Genomic DNA, 18,319 nt, shown 5'->3' on the forward strand with positions numbered 1-18,319 from the left:
AAATATACTTTCATAATTCACAGTTCATCCATCTGCTTTAATGTCATGCAAATCTTACTTAGGTTTCATTTTAACAAGAACAATATTTCTGCAATTGGATTTACATGTACATATAAATGCAAAACACCATTCAAGTATGTAAGAATAAAAACATTGGTAAGGAAAAGAAAATTAAATGTCCTAGATATATTTGAATAAATAAAAGCAAACGTCTCAAAACATTCCGTTTTATCTCAATTGTACCATTTTTTCTTTGTGTGTAATAACATTTTTTTTCAATGTTTTTTTTTTTTTTTTGGGGGGGGGGGGGGATGGATGGGTAAAAATTCTAAATTCAATTTTTCTTTCATCGATCCTCTTTTACCAATATAAGAATCTCTCCTCGCTCAAGGTTGTGCAATTCATTTGAAATAGGTTACCAAGCTCCATCTCAAAATCGATCACAACTCATCAGTATTTTTGTTTTCCTTCATGTCCTGGCAAATGTTCAAATTGCAAAGACCTGCTGAGGATAAGTTGATGTAGTGCCATCACTTATTGATTTTGATTTTCGCTCCTGCACGACAACACAACTGCAAGTCCGAATGGATTGTTAGTAGGTCAAGTTGCCATTTTTTCCAAAGAGTGCGTTTGACCTCTACCGAACAAGAGGCTGGGAAAGTTCCTCGATTCTCGGCGGACACCGTGCTTTCTTGGCGGCATCGCTGACGATGAAAGCATCAGGATTGAATTGCACATGGTCCATGGTTGCTCGCATGATGGGTGTGGAGAGTTCGTTGGTACGGCCCGTCGCGTTGGCCCGCCGTGCTGCCCTGGTGATGGACCACTGCACGGGGCGATCGGCTTGGTAACCATCGGCAACATTCTTGGGCTTGGCCAGTTCCAGCTGGCGAGGAGTTGCATTTGCTCCTTTTGCGACATCTGACACCTAAAAATTTAATGAAATGACGAAAGTGCAATTTTCATTGTCTTGAAAGATTGTTTCTACGTACCATTCTTGAACATTAGTTATTTTAAGCATTTTCCAATCAGCTTTTATTCATCAAATGAACATAGTCAGTATTTTGTTTTCAATACTGCATTTTTCATTCCACACTTTTCTTTAATGGAAATTGAATCGGTTTAGAATTTAGAAATTACACAATTTCTGTATGAAAATAGTGATTATACATGTATGTCATTATTGCACTGCCAATATTTTGATGAATATTTTGAATGTTTTCTTCATAAACAAATATGTGCAGGGGCCCATCTAATAAAGAAAATGATGGAACCATTGCCATTATGCTACTTAACATGGAATAGTGATTTTGATCAGCTGATAAACCCTGTTACCATGGTTACCATAATATCACATCTAAATTCTTTACAGAGTGGCCTCAGATTTTACCATGGAAACCTCCATTTTGATTTGCTGCTGAGCTCTGTTATCGTATTTCCCAAAATAGTAAAATTGAAATAGTAATCACTAAAGTTCTCTATGCAACTTTTTTTTTTTTTGGGGGGGGGGCACTAATGTATTTTGTGTGATATTAGGGATCTTTGCAAAAAGTCTTGGGGGGGACTTCAAAATGAGATCACTTGTTACAAAGTACAAACCAGGTAGAGGTCTCATTTCTCAAGTTTAATTAACAATTGCATTTCAAGTGACAATGCTGGTGATGATGTTCAGTACTGTTCTCTGTAAAAAAAAAAAAATATGTAACAATAGTTATGGGCAGCACTCTAAAAAGTCAAATAAAATTAGGATGCAAAACCAGGAAAATTGATCCCTGAAAATATATCATTTGCTGCTGATTCCTGAAGCTAAAACCAGATTTCAAAAAACGTTGAGGCATAAAATACTTACCGGCCATTTTGGTTCCCGGAACGGTCCTGGAGGCCTACTTTTGGGTCTGGCTAGCATCTCAATTCGACTTGATGCTCGGGCGTTCTTTGCTCCTGCACTTACTACTGTTTCAATCTGTAGTGTATAGGGAGGGGGGAAACAGTGCAACAGGTTTGAATTGTCACTGAGTTGTAGAACTCATGAAGGGGAAATGTATGGTGACCTTTAATGTGATAGCATTAGCTTTTTGGTCCAGTTAACTGTCAGGGTTTTGAGTAGGGTTAGGCTTTAAGTTCAGTTTTAAAGTGAAGAATTACCATGAGAAAAATAAATATAAACATATGTCTGGTGGCAGTTTGCCATACAAAAACCCCACACCGTATTATAGTTGAATGAATGAATGAATGAATAGAAAATGACTTAAGAAATAGAAGAGGGTATACATGTGAGCGGTGTTTGATTTGCACCCACCGTTTGTAGTCTCGATGTGTCAGAGTTGCCTAGATTTAGCTTAACAGCAAATACATTTTTGCAGCCCTCGCCTAGATTATCTGGGCTAACAAGTTTTAATGTATGAGATGTACGTGGTAAAGCAATACCTATTTCTGACAGGCGTTTCACGAAAGTTGTCAACATTGACTACATTGTCAGTGCTGACAATTTCAGTGAAATACTTGGTTTTGATTAGCCAGGAACCACTGGCCTCCGATTGTTAACTGTTGGAGCAACAAAACTTTTCAGAGCTGACAACGTTCACGAAATGGTCCACCAATTTCTGTTGCCAGAAAAATCATTTGAAATATTTTTCTCAATACTGGAGCCGATGTACCTCTTCATGCAACTGTATCCCCATTCTACATACGTCGAATGTCTTATGGCAAGACAGAATCTGTTCGATTTTGGAGTAAAACGACATGAACCACTGTCTACTAGAATTTGATGGTACATGTAAGTATGTATTGCATAATCCAGGGCACATGATATAAAAGTTACAGTAGCTTTAGGTCTTCTACCCAATATGGTGACTGCCATGGAATCCTTGATTTTGATTGGAAGTTATACCCGTTACCATGGTAGGTACCATAAAAATACATGTAAATTTAAGCGACTGGGTTCTGGGGCCCCATTTCATGAAGAGTTACAACTGTTGTAACTTTGCTATTAAGGCAACTACCATGGCATCAGGGCTCAGCAGCCAATCAAACTCAAGGTTTCCATGGTAGTTGCCATAATGGCAAATTTACAACAGTTGTAACTCTTTATGAAACGAGCCCCAGGTCTGAAAACTTGCTCTGACTTAGGCCACTACTTCTGTAAGATTAACTCCAGTACATGTACAAGTACATGTACGTCTGTTTTTATTACTTACTCCTCTGGGCTCTACGAATTCTCTGTGGGGTGTCTTTGGTCTGGCAAGATACTCCAGTCGTTCCTTCTCCATGGCCTTCTTGGCGGATTCACTCACGTACCAGATAGGGGACTTTCTACCGCAGCTGAAGGCATGGCTGGGTCTATGACAAAAAACACAATACAATATTGTACTTGGATTGTTATATGATAATAATAAACATGATGCCTTTATATTCCACATAGTAGGTTAACTATTCTGAAGAACATACAGAAAGGAAATAGGAAAATAGTACAATCATCAACTACATTGTATGCTTATTAAGTGTTTGATGGATGACTTGAAAGAATCAAGCACTTTTAAAAAAGTGAAGAATGGTGAAGGCATTTGCAGAAAACAATACAAGCCTTAAAGGACAAGTCCACCCCAACAAAAAGTTGATTTGAATAAAAAGAGAAAAATCCAACAACATAACACTGAAAATTTCATCAAAATCGGATGTAAAATAAGAAAGTTATGACATTTTAAAGTTTTGCTTAATTTCACAAAACAGTTATATGCACATCTTGGTGGGTATGCAAATGAGGAGACAGATGACGTCATCCACTCACTATTTCTTTTGTATTTTATTACATGAAATAGGGAATATTCTATTTTTCTCCTCATTGTCAAATGAACAGCGATTAATTCCTCCCTGAACATGTGGAATGAGCATTGTTTAATACTATAATGATTCAGTCCTCATTGTCAAATCTATAAAAAATGAAATATCGTATAATTCAAACAATAAAAAACAAAAGAAATAGTGAGTGAGGGACATCATCAACTTTCTCACTTGAGTTGTTCATATCACTGTTTTGTGGAAAATAAGCAAAACTTTAAAGTGTCATAACTTTCTTATTTTACATCCGATTTTGATGAAATTTTCAGCGTTTTGCTAGTTTGATTGTTCTCTATTTATTCAAATCAACATTTTTATGGGGTGGACTTGACCTTTAAATTTTGATATTTTTAGAGCAAGGCCACTTCTATGTCAAGCTCATCCCTGCATAACAGCACAAATGGGGATACTTCATGAGAGAACACAAATATTCAAGGCCAATGAAGGTCATCGAGGCTGAACAATGGGCACCGAAGGTCATGATCTTTATAGTGGCATTGAAACAATATGACCCCTGAAACTACATTACCTTCTTTTGATTCCTAATCTATTTTTATTTGAATTTCCCCTCTACCTCTATATATATCCTCTTCTCACGTCCAATCCCTCTGTGCCCCTTAATATGCCCCTCCCCCAATAAAACTCCTCTCACTTTCTTTCATTCTCACTACTCTGTCCCTCTCTCTCTCTGAGTTTTATTGTGTATGTGTGTGTGTGTCTCTCTCTCTCTTTCTGTCTCTGTTTCTCTTTCTTAAAATCATCGGTGTTTATACCTGTCTTCTTTGAAGGCTGCTGGGGGTCTTTTATAATTTGATAGTGTATCTAATCTTTCCGTTGGAGATGTTTTCATTGCTAGAGGGCTCACTTCCCATATGACCGAGTTTCTGCCGCAGCTGAATACATGGATATTCCTGTAGAACAAAAGAATATTTAACGAAAATGAAGACAGCACATGCCAACTAGTAGAATTTTTGCTTTAAGATTTAATTCACAGTATTACCCCTTGGTTTGTCCTTATTAAAACACATAACACAACATTTGGGGGGACAGAACCATATGTACTGTCCAATGTAGGCAGCATATGTGATTTCTTATTAATTTCATTTTATTATTTATATCATCAATTATGTTTTAATTCAACTATTCACATTATATGTAAGTATAAAGATGGGATACAGAGAATCTCATCTTTAAAGGAAACAATAATTTTCAACGTGACAGCTTTAAAATTTCATTAACTCTCTATGGCGATCCTCTTACTGGTAAAAGTTGCTTTAAAAAATGCATGTTTACATCGATTCCTACCAATACATTTTCAAGACAGACAAAAATAATGTTTTCCCATTATATCTCTCAAGATGAGGCTCATATCTCTGGAAACTCAAATATTTTCACTGTGTCAAATGGATCATCCATAATATAATTCTCGGGTATACCACTTTTCAGGCAAAGGAATTCCTGGTTTTATTTATTCATTCATGGCCATCAAAATCACTGTCTTTGTTTACCAAGGGTCCAAGGCAGATGCTGTTCCTAGTATTTTTATCAATTTTAAGTGCTGTTCCTAATATCATTAGCCAAAGAGGCGAGATTCATCTTATATGACATTTCAAACAATGGAAAGCCATACATGTACATGTCTATTGAACTGAAAGGGTTGTTTCGGACAAAATCAACAAAAATATCTTACTTTTTGCCATCTTTAGTACTTCTAAAGTTCTTCTTGGGTGAAGACAGCTCTTCCATTCTTGGGGTGGCTGTGGCCGTCATGGCACCCCTGCTGACCGGCCACATAGTGTCTTGGTTGCCCCATTCTAGCTTTGGCCTGTCATGAAAATACCAAACATCAATCAAAATATTTCTTTTTACGCATAGGTCCGTATTCTGAACTTGGGTTTAACTGTAATGGCCCGTATTCTGATAGCAGGTTTAACTTAAACTCAGGTTTAAAGTTGTGGTTTAAGTATGGATAGCCAATTGTTACATAAATCACTAACAGTAGAGATATCATACTTTAGCTCATTTGGCTCTCAAATCATTCATAATTGTCTAGGAAGTGTAAAATAGATGATTGTCTTCACCATTGATGAATCAGGAAAGAGCACAGTAAACATAAGAAACATACTGTAACTTAATAAAAATGTTGATACTTTTGGCTTCCCATACTTAAACCACAACTTTAAACCTGAGGTTACGTTAAACCTGCTATCAGAATACGGGCCAATGGGTTTTTAATAAATATCAACATTTATTCACATGGTATGTTATGTTTACTGTGCTCTTTCTTAGTTCTTTATTGGTGAAGACAATTATCTTATTTATCCTTCCCAGACAGTTGAGAATGATTTGAGAGTCAAATGATCCGATTCTATGAGTCTCTACTGTTAGAGATTTGTCGCAATTGGCTATCCATAGTTCAACAACTTTAGACCAGTTTTAATTAAACCCTACTTCAGAATAAGGGCCATGATGTTAAACGGATCACATGCTACTAGTTTTCCCAACCAAGATGCCCATTTCTTACTAGTAAAGTGTGTGTTAAAGGAGAATGAAACTCTTGGAGCAAGTTAGCTTTTGTGAAAGCAGAAAAATCAAAGAATAAGATCAACAAAAGTTTGAGTAAAATAGGACTAGCAATAGAAGAGTTATGAGCATTTGAATGTCGAGATCACTAATGCCATGGAGATCCTCCCATTGGCAATGCGACCAAGATCTATGATGACACAGATGAACAACTCTCCCCTTTTGGACACTGAAAATATACCCCAAAACATCTCTGTTTGCTCATTCTAATCATATGACAAACGATTCATCAGTGATATAATGTTGTTAAACCTCTGTACTTGTCCTCTCATAAAGAGAACACCTCACCTTGTGATAGACTCTATAAAAGTGAGAATATAATTGAAATAAGTACTAAAGTAATGAGGGAGTTGTACGTGTGTGAGATCACAGATCTTGGTCGCATTGCCAATGGGAGGATCTACATGGCATTAGTGATCTCGACATTCAAATGCTCATAACTTTCTTATTATTCATTCAATCTTCCTCAAACTTTCAACAATATGTTTATTTGATTTTTCTCTTTGATATGGATTCAACTGGTTTCAAGGGTTTCATTCTCCTTTAATGTCTAGTGGTTCTGACGCTAGTCTTTCAATCAGAGGATCATGGGGTCAAATCCCCACAATGGCGTGTGTTCCTTTATCAAGAAATCTGCCCAGATTGGGCTGCTCTCCACCCAGGTGATGTCTTGGTACTTGGTAGGATAATTTTAATTGAATGCACCAAGCGCTGGAACTGGGAGGGTTAAGCTAAGTCCGGGACAATGATATTGTGCCTTGGAAAAGATACCTATATTGATGGTGTTAAATTAATGTAAATGCCTACTGTTGTTGTTGATGCTATTGTTGTTATTATTACATTATAGTACAAGATTGCAAGTCATTCCTGTTTCTGAGATGTGCCATTTTATTGAAATACATGCACATAACCTTGCACCTTCTGTGAGTTACATAATCAAACAAAGTTATGCATTTTTGAAGCTTTGATTTTGTGATGTCACAGAGGGGCATGCCACTCCTCCATATGTCATATATGATTTTAAAAAAATCTTTGAAAAATTTGAAAGTGATTTTATTTGCACGATGGATATATTTCATCAGGCCCATCATTTCATACCCAATTTTAAGATTTTTGTTTATGAATCACTTCCATTAAATTAATTACATGGATTTATGGAATGTATATTACTTGATATGGGGTAGTTGCTTGCATATCATGTCACAAATTGTTAAAAAATGTAAAAAATCACAACTCTCTTATTATTTGAAGGATTTTTTGTTTTAACTGTCTCCAAGTTTTCTTTCTTTGATAAAAACCAAGTGGTTACCAGGTTGTACTTCCCCTTTAAAAGCTAGAGCTGCCCCCCCCCCCCCCAATTTAACCACTATAGGAATAAACATGTCGGAATGAAACATACCCAAAGCTCGTCAGCCATATTGCCTTGGAGTTCTTGTGTTCAGAGAGGTAGGAAAATCTGTCTCTGTAAAAGAAAACATAAAAAGGTTTTAAATAAATACTAGAGAGATAGGTGCTTGGTCATTCCCATCAAAAACATATTATACTTAAATGTATTGTCTATCATAAGAATTGATTCACATAAATTTTGTTCATTCTCCTTTAAATGTTTTTATTTTTTAATTTTTATGTTAATTTTCATGGTAAAAAATTATTAATAATTTGGTTGACATGTAGCTTGTAATATCTAAATAATCCACTTTCATTGTCTCTTCGGAAATATTTTTAAGCTGTTATCACTGGAAATAAGAGATGTAGAAGGAAACATATACAAAAAGCTATTACTATATATGTAGCATTCATATTCTATAATATGGAAATTATCATTGTAATTTGATCAAAGTGAGTGAAATATTGGGAATTCCGCAATAATGAACCTATTTAGTATTATTGGGAATTCTTTGTTAATTTTACTTACCTTTGTGTCTCCGAGAGACCATCTGAATTCTCCTGGACATGAGCTATAGAAGGAAAAAGGAAAAAATAATTATAAAGCATAAATCTAGGAAGGCATGAAGATATTTTGTACCTTTAATGTACCATGAAATATGGTCTGCATGCATATGAATGTTCCCCCCCCCCAACCCATAATTGACAGATTTTAAAGGAACTTGATGATTTTTTTTCTCACATGGGTTACATTTCTTAACCAACAGTTACCTTTTATTCTAAACAGTGTCTTTCCACACAGGAATCCTGCAAGCATCTCTTACTCATAATGGGCAGGGCTCGACATTAGCAGTGGCCCGGGGCAACCAAAAATGAGAGTTGGGCCACCAAAATTCTGCAAAAACCCACACTTGGTGGCCCGATTGGGCTACCAGTTTTGATAAATTGTTTTCTACTGTGTTATGGCCATTAATTCTGCTTTGAGGGCACCCAAAAATATAAAATTAATTAATGAGTTAGTGAGGAGCCTTGCAATGTGGAATGCAAAAATACAGTGCAGGTAAATACACTTATATAGCGTCTGTTACAAGTAAAACGAGGAGAGATTTTTGTGAGGTGACCAGGGTGTAACAGGAGCATAAGTCCTACACGTAGATATGTTAGACTGTTTACCATATTATTCATTGAATTGCTTTTTTCAATTGCAAGAATTGTTCAAACACCTCAAAAACTATAAAAGGGGCTTGTAAAAAGCAATAATGTGCACATACATGTACATGTATACAAGACTTCAATGGCTTTTAATTCATAGACGTAATATATATATGTACCTTCTTGCTTTAGAAAACATATTCTTTGACATAAAAGGAAAATCAAATTAATATATACATGTACATAGGAACTAGGCCCTATAACATAAAAGCTACTTCAATTTGCATGATTAATCATAACTTTTTCATATTCACTATGGAAAACCATGACAAAAAATTACAATCAATTGTATATCGATCATATCAATTCATGCAAACAGCAACATGCCCCAGATTTGATACATCTCTCAATCATCAAACACACCTCGCATAGAAGATGATTAATAGAATTCTATCGAGCCGAGGAGTTTGAATCGATACCGACAAACCACAGGATGAAAGAGAAAACACATGTCCGGAAAATCGTACAAGCCGCTTTAGGTGATGAGCAGGAGAGCATTGCTTCATCACTGCCATGGCAACGGCCTAGAGACAGGTGCATTGAGTCGCATCAGTCGATGTTCAGAGACAATGGGGAGCGGTCAGGGAAGTATTGGCTTTGGTATTGATTAACAAGGCTGGATGAAAGAGACTGCAACACATTTCTCTTGTTTGATTGATGTGTCAATGGCAATAGATAAGCGGACAAAACGAATGGTCAGTGTCATATCAGTTACACGTGGTGTTTGTTTATTCCTTGACTACTCGAGTGAGAGATTTCCAGAAAATACCATATTGCCTAGCCCCACGGATATACTGTGAAAAAATACCCCATAACGTACTCATGTAATTATGATTATATGAAATATAAATATTGTATAGCTCTGTAAATCAGTAATAATAAAAATGGTCATCAACAAACCTTGCACCACAATAAAAGGTTTTTCCAAGTTCTAGTTCTTAAAAATATTTTTTTTCTAGAGTGATAATAAAACTATTCAATTGTTATGATGTTTTCTCTTGCTCTACTCTCGACACTACTTTTTTTTAGGAGGGGCTGAATTTTTTTTTCAGTTTCCAGATTTTTATCAAATATAGAATTAATTCTCTTTAATGGTATTCTCTTCTATGGGAGGTGAGGGAGGTGGGGGGGCTCACAGTTTATATATTTTATATCTACATGTATATTGCTTTAATATTTCCCAAATATTTGCAATCACATACAATAGATCCTTCCCATGATCCATCTCTACCCACTGTTTTCTCCATTTCTTCCTTGTTCATTGTGTAATACTATCAAGATATTTGTTTTTCTTTTTAATCTATTAATGGAAATGATTCAAATAATTATAAAGAAATTTGATTCCTGAAAGAAGTTTATTTTTAATTATAAGAGATATTGAAAGTTACGTGTATTCAATTTGTTTACTCAGAAGTCGTAAAGATAACATGACATACAGTACATGTACAAGTACTTTGGTTATAAATTCAGAAGGTGAGTAAATATTATAAAGTAAAATAACAATATTGGGGGAGTAAATACTTATTTGCTATACTTGCAACTTATGATTATTTTTTAGAATCATTCACACATTTATGAAAATGCAGTGGTAAAAAGAAATTAATGGCTGTATTTAATGGTATTGATTTTTTGTTCAATCATGCTTGTAGTTTGTTTTAAGCAATTTCATACACAGTAATATATATAAAACCGACTGAATATAAAAAGAATAATTAGCAACTTGCCATCACCAGTGCATTACTATACTTTATTAGATTGGATCCTGCTACCATATTCTAGATGCCCAATTTGAGATGCATAGCAACCATAAGCAATTAATTCAGAAACGAACACTGTATATTCTGAATGAAACTACTGTAGTATGCTTGTATGATTGAACTTTAGTCAGGTGTATAATAGATATGAGAAACAGAATTTTACGCTGACATACCTGTGCACCTACATGTACATTATAAAATTCCATAATAATAAATAAATATCTTTCTTAAAATAAATTGTTTTATCAAGCAAAAATTAAGATATAAATGTCAGTACATGTACATCATGTGATTTCAAGCTATCTGTTGATTATGCTGTCATGGAAACAATCCAGGTTTTTTTTTCTCAAAATTGTGGAATAAATGAAATGTACAGAACACTATATACAGTAAAATCAATAAATGTACATGTACTGTATATCAATAATTTATATCCATAATAATCATTCCTTTAATTTCTCTCTTCATCCATCTCCATTTCTGAAAAATAATATTAAAGAGTTTCTGAAAACAATACTTACTCATCATCCACCTCTCTGACTGAAAAATACCCACAAATTTCCACTCTTTATCTTGAAAAAATATCTTCTTAAAATTGGAAAAAGGAAAAAATTTAAGAGAAATATCCTCTCAATGATCCTGTCTTGAAAGCATCCGCTACTTCAACTGGTCACCACTCTACAAAGTTTCATTAGCAACCACCTGACTGATGGTGACTACAGTGGCCAACGAGGGCTCACTACAGTTACATGTAAAGATTATTGATCCCTCTGATCAATCAAACATGTTTCATTGATATCTACCATGATGCTCCTATCAGTGGCATTGAATAGTTGTTGGAAGGTACATGTATGTTGTTTTTGGCCTGCACCCCCTCCCCACTATCTGAATTTCACAGAATGACTTACATGTATTCTTATTCTGATCAAACCTAAAAAGGGTTGGTTTTAATGTGACCCTGATTCTCTGTTTAACTTTCTCATCTCATCTCCCTTCCTCCCTTCTTTCTTCTTTTATTCTTCCTTCTATCTTTCTTCTTTTAGTCTTCCTTCCTTTCTTTCTCTCTCTCTCTGATAAAAAAGGTCATCAAATACTTTTAAATAAACTTTCCACAAACTTATTGTTTTAGTTCCATTATACAAAATACATGTATCATGTCAAGGATTGCTAAAACTGATATCAAAAGTCAATCAAAGCTAGAAACCGATTTGTATAAGACCTGCTTATTGTTATAAGTGTTGTCTTACCTCTATCAAGGATACATGAAATAAATAATTTAAGCTCTTCTTTCATTTATCCTTGAAAGTAAGACAAAAAGTTTAGAACAAACCTAATACACACCTTTTGTAATACTTCCTTAAGACTTCTCGAAAGAAATGTCAAGGTGTATAAAACAAGTTTTTCCCAAGAAATATAAATGAGTTGGATGTAACCAGTGAGATAGAAAATAGAGTACCGACTACCAAGTATTTATTTGAACTAATGCATACATACTTTAGGAACTTAAAAGCTGTTTTAAATACATATACATACAGTATATACATGTATATGTCTTGTATGTCATAAAGGAATTGCAACTGTTTTAACTTTGCCATTATGGCAACTACCATGGTAACAGGGCTCAGCAGCCAATCAGAATCAAGGTTGCCATGGTAGTTGCCATAATGACAAAGTTACAACAGTTGCAAGTCCTTTATGAAACGGGCCCCTGATTGCCATTTTTTGGCATGGTCACCCCCCCCCCAACTTTTGACTCAACCCCCACTCTCAATACTAATCCACAGCCTGTTTGTAGGTCCTCAATTACTCATGTTCCAACTTTTAATTTTCAAAACATAATTTTGAGTATAAAATATGCATTCCATGATTTTATAAACTGCAATTGCAATGACATTTAACTATCTCGGTAGATTTTACATGTACTCAATGACATGCAGTTTAATAAAAATGTGTTTTGTTATCATGTCATAGATTACCAAGACTACTTTTAAAACTAATTCCCTGACAAGTGGAATAGGGAACATGCCTGAATTAGCCTACATAGAATGTAAAAATATAAATAATTAATTAAGATGTACACTGTATTGAACTGTTGTTGAGTCCTACACCAGCTTATTTGTTGTAATTCATAATTAAAACCATGAATAATATATATTCATCAGCTTCATATTCAGGGAACAACAGAAACCCTTGGATCAATGAAACATGGATCCTGAAGCAGATAACATGGACTAAAGACACCAGGTCTTGCTTTGTATTCACATTCTCCGCTCTTGTTTGGCATCGATCAAGGGGCACTGAAGCATAGTGGCACTCAAAAGGGAAACTCCTCCGCTCCAGTGCCCCCAGAGCGTCCTGCACCATTCCTCAGCCTTTGAAGACCCACTCAGTCTTTTGTTGAAATTCAACCTAAGTCTCTTTGGCTGAATTCCCTGTCTTTGAAGTGTCTCTGTTTAGTCAACATTTCTTCTTTTCTGATAGGGGGTATGGATGATTAAGAATCCCCCACTTAAGGCCCCCCACTTGCCTTTTATTTGCACTCAAAGTAAATGGGAGTTTGAAGAGTGAGGATAAATCATGCAAACTTTAAGTGTCCATGAAAGTACTTATATGTAGTGTGTATCCTAGCAACCAGTCAGAAGGAGTGAGAGCAATTTGCTGAGTGACACCTAAACAAGAATCAATTTCTATGTTCTGTAAATTTTTATTCTGCAAAGGCCATTTTTTAATAAAAAATTTGGGACATAAATGAAATCTTAAAGTTGAATTAAGAAGACGATTCCAAATATTGAGATATTTACATTAATAGCAACCTTACAACCCCCCAAACACTAAGAGGTGATTCGAACCCCCATTTTCTTTTTTCAAAATAGTGAATTTGAACGATTTATCCCTACCCATTTTCCCCGAGTTCGCTCCTGCAATGCCTACCGAGACGGGTGTTCTTTGAGTGTGACGTCACCGGGGGGTATTCGGTCCCGGTGTAGTAAACATAGGCAGTGCCGCTTTGTGTACTATGCACGTACGCCTTCATATGGAATAACTGCAGTTGAAGTTGTATCTGCGAGCCATAGAACTTGCAAAGAGGAAATGATTAAAATATTTGTGGCCGTACTATTATTCCAAATATGTAAATTCCCTCAGAATGATACCATAGACCCTAAAGGAATAATTTCAAGGTGAATAATATGAAATTTGATCGAGATCTTCTCACCAGTCGATAACGTAGCAGACAAGTTATTATGACATATTTATCCGCGTGTGACGCGGCTCTTGCAAAAAAACACAGTTGGTTGCGGAATTGCTTTGTGCCGACCGGCCGCCCGCTCCGGCGCAGCTAGCTGTCGAGCTACGGCCGTACCGCATACCTTCCTTGTTGTCTTCAACCATAGAGATGTATACTAATTACTATTTATCTCTCTGTCTTCAACTCACTTGCGAATTGCGTTTGTATGTGTGACGGTGACCCCTAGCGTAATTAAATATAGAAAACAACTCAGAAGGCCGAGAAAGAATAATACGTTTGGTTCAAGATTGTTCTGTGGAATGAGCTATGAGTGGAAATGATCCAGAGGATATAAAAGTGGAGTCAAAGACAATAGAAAAGAAGAAAAAACGCCAGGGGATCGCTGCACGGCCACCAGACCATAACAGTACACTCAATGCCTGGGTGTTGTGTGTACTAGTATTATGCGTTCAGCGCGCGCTGAGCGAGAGCTGAGCTATCCGCCGGAATTACTTTCCAGCTACTCACTTGATTGAACATCGTGATAAAATAAATGAGAAATAGTGAAAATATCATTCAATAACTCACTGTTTGCTATCTTACATCATGATTGAAGAGTTCATGATGGTTATTCATACTGTTTTTTATACAGGGAAAGTAAAGATTTGTACATATCAGTCCTATTTGTTTGATTCGAGTTGCTTTGAAAAAAAATTGTAAAATATCTTTCTCTCTCTGCATAGCATTTCTGTATGACCTTCAGGCACCTCTTATACTAAATTCCCCCCGGTGACGTCACACTCCGAGTGACTTTTCTGTACACTCGTCTCTCGGGCTCTGACAGGTGGCTAATTTCATAGACTTTCAAAGCAAAATATCGAGAAGGCAGAGGATTTTTGTGACATGCTATCTGTTTGAACAACTTATATATACTATATATTGTGTGTAGAACCTATATTTATGGAAACTCACCCCCTTCTTAATTCAACTTTAAGAAAAAATATTGAGAACACCTGAGTGCAAAAGAGAAATCATCTTCAATGAATTGGATTTTGAAAACATATACCGGGTAGACACTTGATAAATTTTTACATAATGTAGGCCTATATGTATATGCGCTATATACTGTAAGCAATGTTTAGCATTATTCACTATTTTTAAATACCTGTATGGGTCCATTACCAAAACTTGTTAATAGTGGCAATTTCACCATCACAGTGTCATGAAAATCTTCACTTAATGATAGTTGAATGATGTTACCGTAGCAGTTGCCATAAAGTTGATTTGAATCGAAAGAGGACAAATTATGAGTGCAGTACAATTGGATGAAATTTGATCTGCTTTGGCAGTTATAAGTTCTTATTTTTATGTTTCATCAAAGATTATGAATCTTTCAGTCTATTGCTTCAATCAAGAGAATTAAGCATGGATCAACATGGGATTTTGACATTGGATTAGTCATAACTGGTAACATTCAACAACACATAGGCTGCATATATGTATTAGTAGTATTTCACAAAATACTGCAAAATACCTATGTATTCTACATGTTTCATCTGATTTTCAAGAAATTTTTGAAATTTTGCAATCATTTTTTTTTCTGTTCAAATTTCTCTCTATTTATTCAAATCAACTTGTTGCTGAGAACATTTGGTTGTTAATGGTTCACAAATGTTATCAAACTTTTATACTATGAAAGTATGAGACCGAGAGGTTGTGACAAGTATTATCAAATAAATGTAGTAGAAAGAATAAAAATCAACTCAAACATACCTTAGTAATACATATTCCAAAAAGGAAATTGACTCTGAAGTCATAAAGAAAGAATTTTCAGATAGTTCTGAAAATGTTTGATATCGATGATAAGGGACATTTAAGAAACTATATTTAAGAAACTATATTCATACCTTTTCGTCTGGCTTTGCTCTTTGGCCTCTGTTTTCTCACCATTTTTTGAAGTAAACAATCAAAAGTGACCCTCAAAATCAAAACTTTGGTATCACCACCAACAAAATATGCAATCATCAATGTAGCATGCTCAAGTTCACTGTTATCCAATACTTAATGTCCACATGGCAAGGTACTCCTCTCAGAAACATATTACATGTACCTTTACCCGAGATTCTGGAAGAGTGCTGTGGATCTATTAATACACTGCAGTTACCAATGGAAAATCATGATTTAAACTGTAGTTTCAAAAGCAGAAAATAGCAGAACTACAAGATTTCTTAAAGATAATGAAGGTGTGAGCCTTAATGCATTGAAGGAATTAAAGTCAAGATGGTAACGGTTGACGTAAACAGAAACTTTTGTATGGCAACGCACTGAATGGAATCTATTTGCGGATACTGGACTTAAGTACAAAGGCCAGATTTTATGGCTGGACTGTCCACACTATACATCATAACAGCACATTATCAATTCTTGTTATCTGTTTTGTTATGCAGTCTGTGAAGCAGGGATAAAAGGGGGCTGTAAAGGGTACATTTTCATCCCCATCATGTCTTCAACATAAAAAAATAATAAATGAAAAAATTACAAATCCAAAGGGGTTCCCATCCCCACTCCCCCCTAATTGATATGGGGCTCAATAAAGATGTAATCTGGCATGAAGTGGAATATGAAAAGAAATTTTTTTTTTCCTGTTGTGGTTCTGCCCCCCTCTTTCTCTCTCTATCTTTCTCTTGAGCACTCATTTTAGGTTTACGTGTAGGTTCATTAATTTGCACTAATTTAGTAAGCGAAATTTGCACTAAAGGTATGTTTTAAAAGACGATACAGGGGGATGTGGGGAGAGATGCCCCACTCACCTTTGCTACTAAATTTTATACAAATAATGTACCCTTTGGTATTACTGCCCACTATCCCCCCTTCCTTGAAAGTGTGGAAAAAACAAATCCCTTTTTATTAAAGTGAGATCTTGTTTTTTTTGGGGGGAGGGGTAGGGGAGCTTGTCAATTTTTTGAAAAAAGAATACAACCGATTTCACAGCAGTTATTTAATTTTTTTTTTTTTTTTTTTAGGGGGGGGGGGTGGCTCGTCAACAAAAAATCCAAACAAAATTGATAAATTTACCCCTTCCTCTATTTTGAAATCCTTGGTCTACCCCTCCTGCACATGAACACAATGAAGGTGCCAGATGGGGGAAATACATGTATGTCCGACACTCATCGGCCTGAGAATCAAATATACAAAGATGTCCAAATATGTTCTCCAACAACAATTGTTCCCGCCTTTAAATTGGTTCAATATCTTCTGATCAAGATTCGGATTCGTTTTGAGGTAAATAAAATTTGTGCTTGGTTTAATTTGTTGCCAGAGGAATTCATATAAGGAATCCAATCAACTAGGCCTACATGTAGTACACTGAATTCACCAATGCGGTTTGTTATTCAAATTGGGCGTTGGGACATGTGTCTGTATCAATCCAAACTTTACAGTGTATATAAAGAGAAATTGATGCAGAGGTTCAAGGTTCTAGGTTTAGCCCTTTGTCAGGTTTTGCCGATGGTGATGTTAAATGTCGGTCCCAGACATAAATAATCATATCTCATTAATATTGATATACTGTATCTGTAAAGTCCACCACATGCCTTATGACAGGTCAATGATCAAATTTTGGAACAATCACATTTTGCTTATATATTGTTGCAGTACACGTACATATATTATAAAATCTGCAGACCGAGTCTAGTCTAACATGTGTCCGGAGACTGAGTTCATGTATCCGGACAATCAATTTCAAACAGCCATTTAAAAAATTTTGCACACAAATTTTTCTACAATATTAGTATACCCAGTTGTTGTGTGTCCGGACAGGTTGTATACGTGTCACGACAATCAATTTTTGGCAGCCATTTGTAAAAATTAGCAAGCAAAGTTTCTTCAGTTTCTGGTACAAAATGTTAGGCAATATTATAGAGAACAAGATAGAACATGATCACAACTATTGAATTCATATTTTCAGTGTTGGAATACTCTCCCAAATGCTGCTGTATCTTCAACCTCTACATGTATAGCTGGCTTCCGGGGAGCAACGTTGCCAGTCAGACACACAAGCACCACCCGCACACTGCACCTAGCACACTGTATATAGTGCACCAAGAATACCACCACAGGATCACCACATCACCTGAAGCACTGGCAGCACCTGACACAGCACCACCCTCTCCAGGACAGCGTGTACGCTTTTTGGGAGAGTACTTCTTCAAGGTTCAAGTGTTATCCAATTAGACCAAAAAGGAAGGCTTCAAAAAGCTTAAAGTGTCTGGACACATGACACCCAATCCTACTCAGTGTTAAGCAATATTCTAGAGAA

General features: G+C 35.8%; 1 protein-coding gene across 2 annotated transcripts; it reads right to left on the reverse strand.

The window, feature by feature from the left end:
• Positions 1–304: 304 nt before the first annotated feature.
• Positions 305–17,698, reverse strand: LOC129273608 (sperm microtubule associated protein 2-like). Of its 2 annotated transcripts, XM_064107706.1 has the most exons (9): positions 16,155–17,698; positions 15,909–16,111; positions 8,336–8,378; positions 7,820–7,882; positions 5,528–5,662; positions 4,611–4,748; positions 3,198–3,339; positions 1,850–1,963; positions 305–928 (listed from the first exon to the last, which is right to left on the reverse strand). In XM_064107706.1, the coding sequence occupies exons 2-9, from the start codon at positions 16,024–16,026 to the stop codon at positions 638–640; spliced, it is 1,044 nt and encodes a 347-aa protein (XP_063963776.1). In that variant the 5' UTR covers positions 16,027–16,111; positions 16,155–17,698; the 3' UTR covers positions 305–637. The 2 variants fall into 2 exon arrangements, with proteins under 2 accessions (XP_063963776.1, XP_054766644.2); XM_054910669.2 differs by lacking the exons at positions 15,909–16,111; positions 16,155–17,698 and adding an exon at positions 11,297–11,443.
• Between the last annotated feature and the right edge of the window lie 621 nt (positions 17,699–18,319).

Source organism: Lytechinus pictus, chromosome 12 (assembly GCF_037042905.1).
Source record: "Lytechinus pictus isolate F3 Inbred chromosome 12, Lp3.0, whole genome shotgun sequence".
NCBI classification, from domain to species: Eukaryota; Metazoa; Echinodermata; class Echinoidea; order Temnopleuroida; family Toxopneustidae; genus Lytechinus; species Lytechinus pictus.